Consider the following 14,350-nt stretch of genomic DNA (forward strand, 5'->3'; position numbering starts at 1 on the left):
GACCTATCTGTAAGTTAAACACGCATTATACTGTAGTGGACAGCCGTGTTCATGACATAAGTCAACAGCTGTGCGAGCCACAGACCTGCACATACTCACAATGACCCCCCCACCCCCCACACCAGTCGTTAGGACCCGATGGGGGCCCCTCCTCATTCAGTGCTCGGCTCAGAGCGGCACTGTCCCAACAAAGGACAAATGCCTGAAGCTGGTGTGCGGCTCTCCTGTACTTTCCACGCCTCTGAGATGAAACACCTGTTACGATTCCACCGCATGCTCTGTGTCCTCTTCACTCTGCCTCCTGGCTCTCATTTGACTTCCAGCTTTTCTCCCTCTCAGCATGTGCACCTGCTGCCCTCTCTGCATGGAGCTCTTGTCCCTAAACACACACTGGCCACTCCCTCATCAACTTCAACTCCCTCATCAACACCTCACTTCTTGGAGGGGTCTCCCCAGAGCCACCCTGCTTAAATACAACCCTGTGTCTGTCCCTGTCCCTTCTTTATTCTGTCCACAGCCCTTGTCAACACCCGACACACACACTTCTTTGTTACGCATTGCCTGCCTTCACCCTCTGGGACGGAAGTTCCCTCAGCACCTGGCCTCTGTCTTTCCTGGCCATGGCAGCATCCTCAGCACCTAGAACACCTGCGTGCAGTCCCATGGAGTTCTAAGCACACAGTAGGTGTTCAACACACGGTTGTTGAATGAATGAGTAAATGCATGAATGGAGCCATCTCAGTCTCACATTTCGGGACAGGAATGACACAGGTAGGGCATGAATTGGGAGGGGCTCTGGACAGTGGCAGCTGATGCCAAAGGGTCCCCCGGATAGCAGGTTCTCGGTGACACTGAGGTCAAGTGGCAAAAGGTGAGAGCTGGTGGCTGGAGCACGGAGGGCTCCCAGACAAAGGGAAACCATCTGACAAGGAGACGAGCCTTCCCACAGCACCTGCAGGTTTGGGGAACACTCAAGGCGTGGGGAGGGCCGCTCTCAGAAACAGGATAAATTCTAGCCGAGGTGACCCTAAGGGGTGAGCCAGGACTAAGGAGCAGATGCCACAGGGACCCCTATTGGGCCATGATTTCTGAACAGCCCCCACTCTCCCCCTCCCATATGAGTGTCCGCAAGGGCCTGGGCTTCCTGGTAGAAGTGACCTCTCAGACTCACTCACCTGTGAGCTGGACTTTCAATCAATACATTCAATTGTGCCGGAGTGTGTGGTGCTGAGCACTGGAAGCAATAACTATAATTCCAATAAATAAGCACACACCCAATGACAAACAGTGAAGGCATCGCGACGGGTGATGATCTGGGAGAGAGGCCCTGCTCAGACAGGGTTCCAGGGGCCTCTGCAGGGCCTGGGGGTGCTACCAGGAGCCGGGCTTCCCCTGGAGCCTGCGAAGCCGGGTGGGGGAAGGGGGAACGTGCCCCAGCCAGAGGGCAGCTCCAGAGCAAAGCGGGACGCGCTACGGCGGGCCGGACCCTCGCGCACAGCACTGCGGAGGAACTCAGGGCCCAGAGCCTGGGGGTGACTTGCCCGGGGGCACACAGCCCATCGGTGGAACCGTCGAGGGGCAGAGGATCAGCGGAGCCCCGCGTGCTGCCTCCTGAAAGCCGCGTACCCGTTCCGCCGGGCAGACCCACCTGCTGCGAACGACCGAGGCCGGCAGGGGCTAGAGGTGGGGCTAAACGTGGAGAGAAACGGGACCGGACCCCGGGGGTGGGGACAGGGGCAGGGGCGGCCCCGCTGACGTCATTTCCGGGGTCGGGGGTATATAAGGGGTGCCCGGGTGCAGCTGCCGCCGCTACCGCTGCTGCAGTGCTGGGCGCGGGCCCCGGGAGGCTGTGCGCGCTCCGACAGACGGACTGACAGACCGACAGACGCCTTGCGCCCCTCGCTGCCAGCCGCTCGGCGCCCCGGGCTCGCCATGCAGTCCGCCGCCGTCCTGGCGCTTCTGCTCTGCGCCTGGCAAGGTGAGCGAGTGCGAAGGGTCGGAGGAGAGGTCCCTGCGCCCCTGGCCGCTCCGGCCTCGGCACCCAGGCGCTGGCTAAGCGCCGCGCGCCCCTCCGACCTCCCCTCGGGCGCGGCGCCTTTCAGCACCACGGACAGCGCCCGCCGGCAGCGACCCGCGGTGCGGCTGCGCCCGGCTCCGCGGAATACCCGGGCCGGACTCCCACCCCGCCGGACAGGGCCCCCTTGCGCCCCCTGCCCTTGCCGGGCCTTGGTGGTCTCAGGGCCAGCGTCTGCGCCTCGCCGAGGCCGGCCAAGGTCATTGCGGGGAGGTGGGAGGACTGCTTGTCGCTCCCCCTCTCCCTCTCTCCCACTTCCACCCTCCCACTCTGCTGCCCTTGACTCCTCTGCCTCTTGAGTCGTCTGTCACAAGCCCCCCCCCCCCCAGGGATCGTCCCCTCTCCCCGCGTCTGTCCCCCACCCCAGTGCCCCTGCAGCCCCTGGCCTGGTTTCCCTAGCACTTGCCCTTAGCTCCTGCTCCCTCCAGGGCAGGCGCCTTCCCCTGGGGAAGCGTTAAGGCTCCCAGCGCCCCCTCTGGGGACCACCCCCTGGAGGCAGCAGGCAGGGTAGGGAAACAAAATCAGCCCCGAACTCTCATGGGGGTGAGGTGGTTTTGGGGGGGCATTAGGTGAATGGGCCCTGATGGCCCCAGTTAGGACCCACCGGCTCCGCTGGGCACAGAGGAGTGAGCCTGGCACTGTTTTTTTCTTTGCAGCCACTGCCCTCCCCGTGAACAGCCCTATGAATAAGGGGGACACTGAGGTAAGACCAGGGATGCCCCTGGGTGGGGGGGAGCCCCCAGTGGACACCCCACAGCCGGTTCTCAGGCAGCTGCAGGAGTGAGTTTGGCATAAAGCCAAGAGCCAGCACTGCGGCTGCTGAGCCTGGGGACAGCGTCAAAAGAAGACATCAAAGATCGCGTGCTTTGCCTTCTGTCCCGCTGCGGGGACTTCCCCCGGCTCCCTCCGAGCTGTGTGTGCAGCCTGGCTCTGCTGGGCCCAGTGAGATGCCAAGCCTGCCATCTCGAACGCTGGAATCCAGGGGGCCCACCCTGGCTGTGGGGGCAGCCTCTGTGTGGTCTGTACGCCGGTGAGATTGGCCTGCACCTGCACACTCTGCCAGCAGCACCCCGCACCGCGCAGACACTTGAGCCCTGGCTCTCCCAGGGGGCCACCTGGGGAACATCCTCCTTGGACAGGATCCTGGCCAGCGGGGGCCCATGGGGAGGTCACCTAGGCAGGGGCCGGGGTGGGATGCGCACTTGGAATTCACCTGTATCTGAGCAGGGGCTGTTTGTCCACGCTCTGGTGTCCATGTTTACCTTTTAGGGTCGGAGGAATTTCTCCTCCAGTTCTCCTGGGGCTGCTAAGAGGCCACAGTCAAAACCCAAAACATCAAAGATATTTCAGCTCCAATTCCATTTTTGATTTTTTAGTTGCAGGTGGGTCAGAATGCAAACCTCTACCCCCTCCTTCTTTCAGGCTGTGCAACCTTGGGAAAATTCCCTAACCTCCCTGGGTGCCTCCCTCTCCTCTTTTCTCTCGAGGGGAAGAGTGACAAGCAGCAACCTGTATGTGAAGTGCCCGGGATGTAGCAGGTCCTCGGGACGCGGGTCCTGTTCATCCTGGAGCATCCCTGCTTGAGGTCCCCATCCCTCTTGGAACCTGCGCCCCGTTCCTGCCTTCCAGACCCGCCCTCTTGGACCAGGGGTTATTTATAGGCTCAGTGCAAGCTCTGGGGCTGCAGGGAGACACAGGGTACAGGCTGCAGGGGACCCCTTAGGTGGGACACTCAGGTCTCTGTGTTGTGCTCACAGTGAGGGGCAGAGGCACAGAGCAGCTGCTTTAAGACCTGGGTGTCCCGCCTGGGGTTAGGGCTGCGTGCACTGCGGAGCACTGGCCGGTTTGCCAGCCTGGAGCCTTGGCTCAGTTGCCTTGGCATCTCATCGACACCACCCCCACCCCCCACACTTCCGCCTGTGTTGACTGGTGCCCGTCTGACACCTCCTCTCCTCCTCCCAGCTCTAGGCTGGCGGAGCAGGTCTGGGGATGTGTGTTGTTCTCTGCATGTGTGTGTGGCACTGCTTACTACCAAGTATTTGCCCACTGGTGCCTCATTGCCCTGGGAGGGTGGCTGGGCAGGTCTTCTCGCTTCTGTGCTACAATTGAGGGAACAGAGAAGTTAAGCCACCTGCCCAAGATCACACAGCTAGGAGTCCACTCTACAGTCACCATCTTCAGACAGGATCCATTTCTCAGGGACCTAATTATTGGTAGCCCCTTGCTGGGCGCTAGATAAACCCTTCAGAGATACGGCTGCTGTTGGCCTGGGATGGGCAGCAGATGGGGCCAATGTGTGCCCACATACAGCCAGCAGATTCATCCCATCTGTGAATATGGAGCCAGTCTAGGAGCCTCTCTCTCCGTATGACAGCACCGTGGGTGCTGGGGGACAGTGACCCAGGCCCTGTTTCTAGACATGGTAGAGCCTGGGAAAGCCTTCATTCTCCTCTGGGCAGTCCAGAAGGACTTCCTGGAGGAGCTGACCTTTGGGCACGAGCGGGATCACCGCAGGTTGGTAAGATATCCTTCTAAGGCCCCGAAGTGGCTTCCACATCCTCAGAGAAGCAACACTTGGGATGAAAATGAACCAGGTGCCAGGTCCCCACGCCTGCCTCTCCCTCCCCCGGCTCTGCCTGACAGAGGCACCTGCTGTTGTCACGTGACTGGAGTTACGGGCACTGGCAGTTCTGTCTGGCTAGGGAAGCAGAGCTGTGCCCCTGGCCTCATTAGCAGGCTGCTCCAGAGCCGCTAAGGGCTGAGCCCGCATCAACGCAGCCCCAGCCCGCGCCCCCATCTCTCTTCCCAGGTCATGAAGTGCATCGTCGAGGTCATCTCTGACACCCTTTCCAAGCCCAGCCCGACGCCTGTCAGCCAGGAGTGCTTCGAGACGCTCCGCGGAGGTCCGTGCGGGCGGCTGGGGGCGGGGGGCTGTGCCTGCTGGCCTGGGGGACTGGGGGCTGGGTGTGGGACTTCTAATGGGATAATGGTTGAACTCACAGTCGCTGCCGGGGTCTGCCTTGGCTGGGCACTGTGCCGGGCTCTAAGGGGCACTGGGGGGGGGGGGGGACGGGGTCCCAGCTCCTGTGTTTCTGGGGCAGGTGGTGTAGGGAGGGGACACACACGAGCAGATGGAGCTGGAATTCTGGCTAGAATGAGCGGGAGCGGAACAGCAAAGCCGCCAGACTGCGAGCCCCTGGGATGCGGGTTTAGTGAGCTTTGTTCCCAGTGTCTAAAACAGCCTCTGGCACCTGTGGCTTTGTGCTGAACAGAGGAATGGCGTGGTGGGTATGGGAAAGACACAGTCTTCCCAGCTAGACCGCCAATGCAGCCTGGAGCATCTGGGTTGGGCTTTTTAATATAAAAGGACCCGTTGGGAATGAAAACCAGTAGGAAAGTGAAGAGAGGTGACTGCAGGGGAGGGGCTGGCACGAGCAAGGCGCGGGGAGGGGGAGTGAGTTTGGAGAGACCCTTGCTGGTCCCCAGGGGCTGCCCGGTGGCCCTGTGCTGTCCGCTGTGGGCACAGGGGCCCGCCTCTCTGACACAGCAGGAAGCTGATTGGTGCCTTGGAAAGGAGGTAAATTCCAAAGAGGTACCTGCAACCCGTCGGGCTGCTGCCACGCCAGTGTTGCATTTCTAAAATAAACTCCGCGTGCTTGGGGCAAACCCTGCTGGTTCTGCTCTGCCTCCCTCGGGGGCCCCGCCCCCAGCGCCGTGACGCCGCCCCTCGTTACAGATGAACGGATCCTGTCCATCCTGCGGCATCAGAACCTGTTGAAGGAGCTCCGAGACCTTGCTCTCCAAGGTATTTTCCACCGCACTTCTTCTGGCTGAATCCAGGATCTGCGGGGCGGGTGATGAGGGTGGCAGGTGTTTCCTTTCAATCTCAGAGCAGAAAGGTGAGCCCCCGCCCCGTGCCACCTGGCTCCCTCTGTTCTTGATGTCATGACAGAGATCAAGGCCCAGAGAGGCCGAGTGACTTGTCCAGGGTCACACAGGGAGCAGGGACGTGCCGAGAGCCCGTGCAGCAGTGCTGTGCCCCGGGGCTGCGGGGCTGCAGCCCTGTCTGGGAAGGCTCCTTTACCCTGGAAACTGGGAGGAGGATTGGTTGCAGGGAGAGGGGGAGTGGCCCTTGGCCCTGAGAGCTCATGCTCAGAGAGGGAAGTGGGGGAGGCGGGGTCTCGTCTGCCCTCAACACAGACCAGACTCTCAGTGTGATTTAGAGCAAGCTGCGTCTTTTGCCAAGAGGTTACGAAAGTCCCCGCTGTTCTGGGGGAAGGGAGGGGCTTTGTGAGGTAGTGAGCTCCCCATCACTGAGGGCAATCAAGCAGAGCCTGGGAGGAACGCTGGGATGGGGGCTCTCAGGCTGCTCCCAGAGTCAGCCGTGTTGCCCAGACCCTAGCTCCTCCCAGGTTGGATGGAAAGCACGGCAGGTTGGGAAATGTGAGGTCTGGCCCTGCCTGTGCCCAGGCTGATGCCCCGGGGACGTGACTGCTCATTCAGGGGCAGGAACCTGGCACCTGTTTCCAAACATCGCGGGGCCCATCAGGGCTGGGTGTGCCTTGGGTGGAGTGGGCAGCATGAAGGCTGCTCCAGCCCCGGGAACACCCCCGCTCTCTGAGGCCTTAGGGGGAGACTGGGCCACGGGAGAAAGGAGATAGGTGGGGGGAGGGGCAGGTGCAAATACCGCCAGTGGACGGGACCCCTGTGGCCGACCCCGGTTCCCACCGCTCGGCCTTGCCATCGGCCTGGGCGGCCAGCACTCAGCTCGTGGGGTCGCTGGGAGGAAAGTGAGTGCCTGGCTCGTGGCAGGTGCTGGGCCGAGCCAGGGCCGTGGTCCATTGCATCATCGTCCGTCCTGGGTTTGAGTTGTTTAAGCAGATATTAAACATTTGATTATAATATAATGTTAATTAGATATCGAAACACTTGTCACCTTGAAATAATTCAGTCAACCTGGACTATCATAGGGGAAATCTATGTATCCAACACACATACGTGGTGTTCTTTTCTTTTTTACTTATAACTTTTTACTTTAAAGATTTTATTTGAAAGTTAGAGAAACAGGGGGATGACAGACACAGACACACACACAGATACACACACACAGAGCGAGAGACTCTTATCGGCTCTTTCAGTCCCCAGATGGCTGCAACAGCCAGGGTTGGGCCTGGTCAAAGCCAGGAGCTAGGGGCTTCATCCGGGTCTCTCACGTGGGTTCAGGGGCCCACATACTTGGGCCACCTTCCACTGCTTTTCCCAGGTGGATCAGAATTGGAGCAGCCGGGACTTGAACCCGTGCCCATATGAGATGCCGGTGTTGCAGTCAGCGGCTTTACCTGCTGCACCACAACGCCGGCTCCATAGTATTATTTTCTGTTAAAAGTCTACTGGCTATTTAAGAGATCTTCAAAAAAGTTCATGGAAATGCATATTATAAACACACTATGCATGCATTTCAAACTTGCTTTGCCAGTAAACATAGTATCTTTTAATTCCATTTTCCACAAACTTTCTGAGTGGACACCCCTCGCGTGTCCACCGCCAGGCTCCCATCACAGCTTGTGCGCACCCCTGCAGCTGCCAAGTCTCCGAGAGCCCACGCTGCCCCAGCTACAGAGCTAGGAGATAAGCCCACGTCTGCCTGGGACCACAGCAGGGCCACAGCAGGGCCACAGCGGGGCCACAGCGGGGCCACAGTGGGACCACAGCAGGGCCACAGTGGGGCCACAGCAGGGCCACAGCGGGGACACAGCTGTCCTGAGAGTCACCCCTTGTGGAACAGGTGGCCTGGTCAAAGGGCCAGCACGGGGAGCCAGGCACAGGCGGGGGACGGGCAGAGGCGGCAGCAGGGAGGGGATGCAGGGGGAGGGTCTCTGGGTCGCAGCAGCCGGCACCAACCCTTGGCTCAGAAACAGGCCGTCCTTGGCCTTCTCCCCACGGCCAACTCAAGTTCAAGGGCAGTAAGGGGTCGCCTGAGTGGGGAGGGGACAGGCAGTCGCTGGCAGCGCTGGCTGCAGGGGCGCCTGAGCCACCAGCCAGGCCCGCCCCGGATCCTCCGCTCCATGGAGCCTTGCGCTCTGCCAGGTGAGCCGACCCCCACCCCACGCGAGCTCAGGTCCCCGCAGAGTCGTCTCGGGCAGGCCCAGAACGTGACGGGCCCGGTTTACTGACGGGGAGAGCGAGGCCAGCACTCGCAGCCCAGCCCGCCAGGCGGAGCCCGACGGGTTTGCTCCTGTGTCTCCTGCCAGGGGCCGAGGAGAGGGCGCGGCAGGAGACGCACAGCGGCTTCGAGGAGGAGCTCTCGCAGGTTCTGGACGCCCAGAGCCACCAGACCACGCCGCCAGGTCAGCGCCGGGCTGTCCAGCCAGAGGCGGCACGCGGGGCCCTGGGCACAGCAGGCATGCAGGACCACGGGCCCCTTACAGGACAGACGCCCCCCGCCCCCATGCCCCATAAGGGTGCTGTTCTTTCTGTCCCAAGTGGGGAAATCGAGGCCCAAGGTGTGTGGTGTGTGTGAATGGGCTCTGAAGTCCTCGATCGGCCCCGCCCACCCCCCCGCAGCGACTGAAGCCTGGCCGGTGGGCAGCTTCAACTCCGGGCCGGCTGTGGCTGCGGCCGCGGCTGCAGGGCCCCCTCCCCCCTCCTGCTGCGCCAAGTGGCTGGGCGGTCTGCAGGGGGTGGGGTTGGAAACGCTTTCTGAAACCGGGCCGGCTTGCTTGAGACCAGAGCTTTAGGGGTCAGCGACGGCGGCTTAGGTCGGTGTCCTGCCCTGGAGCCGCCCCCCCCCACCTGGAAGGAGCCCCCCGCTGGCCCCCGCAGTGCTGGCTCTCTTCCGGCCGGCGGGCGGGGGCGGGCAGGGGTGGGCGGGTCTGGGAGCCAGCGTCCCAGGGGGCTGCGGTCTGGGCCCGTGGGGAGCCCACAGCTGCGGCTCGGGTGCGCCTCCCCGGCGGCTGTGTGGGTGCAGCGCGGACTCCAGCCCCACGGCTCCAGGGCCAGGTGTCTGGACTGACTGTGGGTGCCTGCGTGGCTGCAGAGGGGCACCAGATAGTGTGTGCGTCTGCAGTGCACACACGTGTGTGCGCCTGCGAGTGTCCGTGTGTGTGTGCATGTGTGTCTGCATCTGCGTGTGCACATGTCTGAGGTGGGTGTCCATGTGCATGTCTGTGTGTGCAAGTGTGCAGCTGTCAGTGTGTCTCCATGTAAGTGTGTGTGTGTGCATGTCTGTGCATGTGCATCTGTGTTCATGTGCGTGTGTACATGTGCAATCCTGTGTGCACACGTGCAGTCTCTGTGTATGCATGTACACACATGTGCATGTCTGCTCACATGTACGTGCACACGTGTGAGTCTCTGTGTCCATGTGCATGTCTGTGTGGGCATATATATGCACTGTGCATGTCTGTTCACATATGCGTGCACATGTGTGTACATACGTGTTTCTGTGTGTGCATGCATGTGTGTCTCTGTGTGTGCATGTGCGTGTCGGTGTGCACATACGTGTGCATGTCTGTGTGTGTGTGTGTGTCTGCCTTTTGGGGAGGCAGCCGTGTGCTAGTGCAGCCCTGAACTTGGTGTCCGGAGGCTTGGGCTCGAGGCTCAGCTCCGCTGCCCGCAGGCCGCAGGCCCCTCCCCTCCACGCAGGCTGGGTTGCGTTCCTGTGAGGTGGGCCTAGAGTCCTGGCGGGGCTGCAGCCGGGAGCCGTGTTCAAGGGCAGCGGCCCTAGCGACAGGGCCTAGCGGCAGGGCGCGTCACTGCTCGGAGGCCGTCTTCAGGGCAGCCTTGGAGAACACCTTCTAACGGAGTCCTGCGGGAAGCCGCACCTGGCCGAGTACGAGGCTGTGCAATGAGAGGTTAAGTGACTTGCCCAAGGTCACACAGCTCTCCAGCCTGCAGTGCAGGCTTCCGTCCTCTTGCGTGAGTTCCTGAAGCCGCCTGGTTTTGCTGTGCCTGTTGGGTTTTGGTTTAAGTCCCACCCGATTTTGAGGCAGCATAAAAGGAAGAAACAGTCCGGTGGCTCCCCCCAGGCCTGCAGTCGGAGGGCAGCCCTAACGGCCGCCCTGGGCGGGGCCTGCCGGACGCCAGGTGTGCACTGGGACCTGAAGCGCGCCCCTGCCTCGGGGCCTGACGTGCTGTGTCGACTGCAGGGGTGACGGAAGAGGCGGCCTCTAGGGACGCAGAGGCGAAGAGGGAGGACTCGAGGGAAGCACCGAGGAGCGGGGAAGCCGCAGACGGAGCCGGGCCCCAGGCCTTCCCAGCGCCCGGGCAGGACAGCACGGCGGACGCCAACAGCCCAGCCCTGGGGGAGGCAGAAGCCACCCTCACCCAGCCCCCACCCAGCCTCCCCGGCCAGAAACACCCAGGGCCGCAGGCCGAGGGGGACAGCCGGGGCCCCACATGGCATCCAGTGGACGGGGCCAGAGGGCCGAGTGCAAAGCCAGGGCAGCAGGCGAAGAGAGAAGAGGAAGGGGAGGAGGAGGAGGAGGAGGAGGAGGAAGAGGAAGAGGAGGAGGAGGCAGAGGCTGGAGACAAGGCCGGCCCTGCGCGGGAAGGCCCCACAGCAGCAGGTGGCCCGCACGCCAACCTTGGCTACAAGGAGGAACGGAAAGGCAAGGGTACGTGTGTCGCTCACCCTGGCCACGTGTGTCTGGGAGAAGGGGGTGGGCGGGACGTGGCCTCATCCACATCTCACGGCGTCCTCGTGGCACCCCTGCCAGTAGGAATTATCTCCACTGTCCAGATGGGCATCTGAGCTCAGAGAGGTTAAGTGACTTGTCCAAGGTCACACAGCTCACTCGTAGTCAGAAGCTAGGTTTGCATCCCAGGTTTGACTCCAATTCCACGAGGCTCACCCTAGTCCACAGGGGCGGAGGGGCTGGAGGGGGAGTGGGTGGGCTTTGGGAGCAGAGGCAGCATGATGGGGGGAGCCGCCTGGTCTGGGTACAGCGTGAGCTCCAATGAGGGGAGGCTCCGGCACCACACAAGGGCATGGCCAGGTCCTCCCCTCGTGCCCCCACCCCCCAACTGGATGAGCCGTGCCGGGCCAGGGGCTCCTAGGGTGCAGGAGCTGCAGGAAGAGCTCTCCTGCCCCAGGGAGTGGCAGGGAGGGGACTGGGCGCCGCCCTCATCTGCTCTTGTCACCACCTGCTCCAGGTCGGTCCGAGGCTGTGGCCCAGGATGGCGCCAGGAAGACTGGGGCTGAGCCCCCCGAGGGGCAGGAGGAGGCGGAGGAGCCGGCGGGGCCCCCCGGGGGTCCTTCCCTGGACGGGAAGGACGAGCAGGACGAGCCGCTCTCCAAGGAGTGGGAGGGAGCCAAGCGCTGGAGCAAGATGGAGAAGCTGGCGCAGGAGCTGACGGCCGAGAAGCGGCTGCAGGGCGGGGACGGGCACGGGGACGAGCCCGACCGCTCCATGAAGCTCTCCTTCCAGCCCCGCGCCTACGGCTTCAGGGGGCCCGGGCCCCAGCTGCGGCGGGGCTGGCGGCCGTCGGCCCAGGAGGACAGCGTGGAGGCGGGCCTGCCCCCGCGGGGCCACGGCTACCCGGAGGAGAAGAAGGAGGAGGAGGGCAGCGCCAACCGCAGGCCTGAGGTTGGTACCGGGCGGGCGCCGCCGGGGGCAGCCGACCCGGCCACGCAGCCCCTGCCCTGGGGAGGGGCCACAGTGCCCTGGAGCCCGCGACTGCAGAGGGACTCAGGCGGGCGACGGGGCTGGCACCGTGAGGGGCTGGTGTGGCAGGTGCTTTGTCCTGAAGGTGCCGGAGCCTGCAGGCTTGTGAGCGGGGCGCAGCGGGAGGCAGAGAGCTTGGAGCCGGGGGGGGGGGGGGGGGGGCTGGGAGGGCCCTCGGCTGCCTGGGAGATCCGAGTCCAGGGCCGCGTGGCCCTGAGAGCTGGGAGGCCTTGGGGAGGGGGCCTGCCCTGGGCAGAGGGGCCTTGGTCTGGCCACGTCCACCCCTGGCCCCCAGGCAGCCCCGGTGCGGGTGGAGGCAGGCCCAGCTGGGCCCCGGTGCAGGTGAGCAGGCTGGGGAGGCATGGCCTGGGGGGACAGCAGACCTGGGTCTGGCCTCCTCCTGCTGTGTGACCTGGGGGAGGTCACTCCCCTTCTCTGAGCCTCATCGCTCACCCCATGTGTGAAATGGGGGCGAGGAGTCCTTTCCACTCCCCTCAGTATCACACGCCCGTGAGCTCTGAAATCCGAGCCACACCTGGGCACGCAGGGACCCTGCCTGTGGGGCAGCTGGGGCTTGGGTTCCCTGGCCCATGGAGCAGGAGGGGCCCTGGGGCTGCCTGGTTCAAGCCTCAGTGCTCCATGGGAACCAGAAGGCCAGGACCTGTCCACGAACCCCCAGGTTCTCTGCCCGCTCTTCGAGTCCCCAGCCCTCTCTGGGCCCAAGGGCCGCCTCAGAGCAGCTGCAGCGGGGAGGGGCATCTGCCCAAGGCCCTGGAGACGCGGAAGGGGCCACAGGAAGCAGCGGCTGGCAGCCCCACTCTGGCTTCGGAGCCGGGACACCACGGGCCCCGTGAGCACTCCGTCGTCACCCACAGAAGCTGGGGAGATCGGGGTGCCCAGGGGCACCTGCCAGGTTCTCTTCTCCACAAGCAGAGGCAATGTTAGACCACAAGACAGAGAAGTGGGGGCCCCAGAGTCACATGGGCAGGGCGGGCCGGGGTCTTCTCCGCCCAGTCCCAGGGGCCTCCTAGAAACCCCAGCATCCCAGAACTCGTGCCCCCAGTTACTCCAGGTCAGAACTCCAGGGAGCCACTGTCCGTGGCCTGTGCCATAGTGGGGCTGTAGACACAGGCCTGGGGCCGGTGGCCCTAGCAGCCTGGAAGCCAGGGGGACTGCAGGCATTCGACCCCCACTGCCAGGCCCCTGAGCTCCAGGCTACGCCCTGGTGGGTGTCCAAGACAGCACAGGGCTCGGAGGAGGCGCCCCTGCTCCCAGGAGCGCCCTGGCAGCCAGAGGCCAGAGACCCCGCCATGGTCAGGACCAAGCCCCAAGCCCAGGCAGGTGGAGGTGGGCAGCACTCGGCATCCAGTCCACACAGCTGCCCACACAGACCCCACAGGCCTGGCTGCACCTCGGTCTAGGCTGAGCTCTGCTCTGTGGGGCCCTGGAAGCTTTGTCTTCCACGTGCCCTGGATGAGACCCCAACTGACCAGAACCATCCAGGAAGAGGGGCTGCAGGAGCCTGCAGAGCAGTGGGGTCACAGCCCCTGCCCCCACCTTGTAATGACCCTCAGAGCAGCCTGGCAGGGTGGTGTCACTGTCCCCATGATACAGGTGAGGTCCCCGAGGCTCAGAGAGGCAAAGCCACCTGTCCCAGGCCGCACAGCTCACCACAGCCCAGCCAGCGTGGCTCACTGTCCCCTCCAGGCCCATCCGTGTGACCCTCGGTGTTCTGTCCTAGGACCAGGAGCTGGAGAGCCTGTCGGCCATCGAGGCGGAGCTGGAGAAGGTGGCACAGCAGCTGCAGGCCCTGCGGCGGGGCTGAGCCGCAGGCTGGCGGGGCCGCCCAGGGCTCCGGGGCACCCCGTGGTCCTGGCTCTGCTGTCGCCTTTGCGGCTCCTGGTCACACAGCCCGAACACTGCTTCCAGCCGGGAGCCAGCCTCCAGGCCGCCGAAGCCCAGGCCCCGTCGCCCCCTAGACTCCCTTCCTCCCACTCTCGACCCTGGAATATCCTTCCACACTGCACCCCCTCCCCAACTCTCAACGTCGGTTATTCCTTCTCTGAACACGGGCAGCTTTCTAGAAGTTTCCTTCCACCATCACCTCCACTGGGCACTATTGCAAGAACTTCTGACCTTTGGGGAGAGCGGAGAGCGCCTGACTAAGATATTCTGCACAAGATTATCCAAGGAGAATAAATCTGTTCTGGGCTCTTCGCCTTCTCTGTTCCCCTCAGCTCTGACAGGGTGGGGCGTGCTGGATTTGGGTCGGGGGACAAGGGGTCTGTCCACCTGCGGCCATCCTTTTTTTCCCCCCTCTTAAAGATTTATTTATTTGAAAGACAGAGTTAGAATCTTCCATCCACAGCGGCTGCAACGGCCAGGGCCGGGCCAGGCCCAAACCAGGAGCCTGGAGCTCCCTCTGGGTCCCCCATGTGGGCGCAGGGGCCCAAGCACGTGGACCATCTGCGGCTGCTTTCCCAGGCACATTATCAGGGAGCTGGGTCAGAAGTGGAGCAGCCGGGACACAAACCCTCACTCAAATGGGATGCCAGTGTCGCAGGCAGCAGCAAAATCCCCTGAGCCACACGCTGGGGAGGGGAGGGGGGGG

General features: G+C 63.2%; 1 protein-coding gene across 1 annotated transcript; it reads left to right on the forward strand.

The window, feature by feature from the left end:
- The first annotated feature begins 1,785 nt into the window (after positions 1–1,785).
- CHGA (chromogranin A) lies at positions 1,786–13,955 on the forward strand. The gene is made up of 8 exons (XM_051826432.2): positions 1,786–1,978; positions 2,731–2,777; positions 4,884–4,977; positions 5,811–5,879; positions 8,326–8,421; positions 10,222–10,689; positions 11,228–11,661; positions 13,481–13,955. The coding sequence occupies exons 1-8, from the start codon at positions 1,933–1,935 to the stop codon at positions 13,562–13,564; spliced, it is 1,338 nt and encodes a 445-aa protein (XP_051682392.1). The 5' UTR covers positions 1,786–1,932; the 3' UTR covers positions 13,565–13,955.
- Positions 13,956–14,350: the final 395 nt, after the last annotated feature.

This window comes from Oryctolagus cuniculus, chromosome 20 (genome assembly GCF_964237555.1).
Source record: "Oryctolagus cuniculus chromosome 20, mOryCun1.1, whole genome shotgun sequence".
In the NCBI taxonomy this organism is placed as follows: domain Eukaryota; kingdom Metazoa; phylum Chordata; class Mammalia; order Lagomorpha; family Leporidae; genus Oryctolagus; species Oryctolagus cuniculus.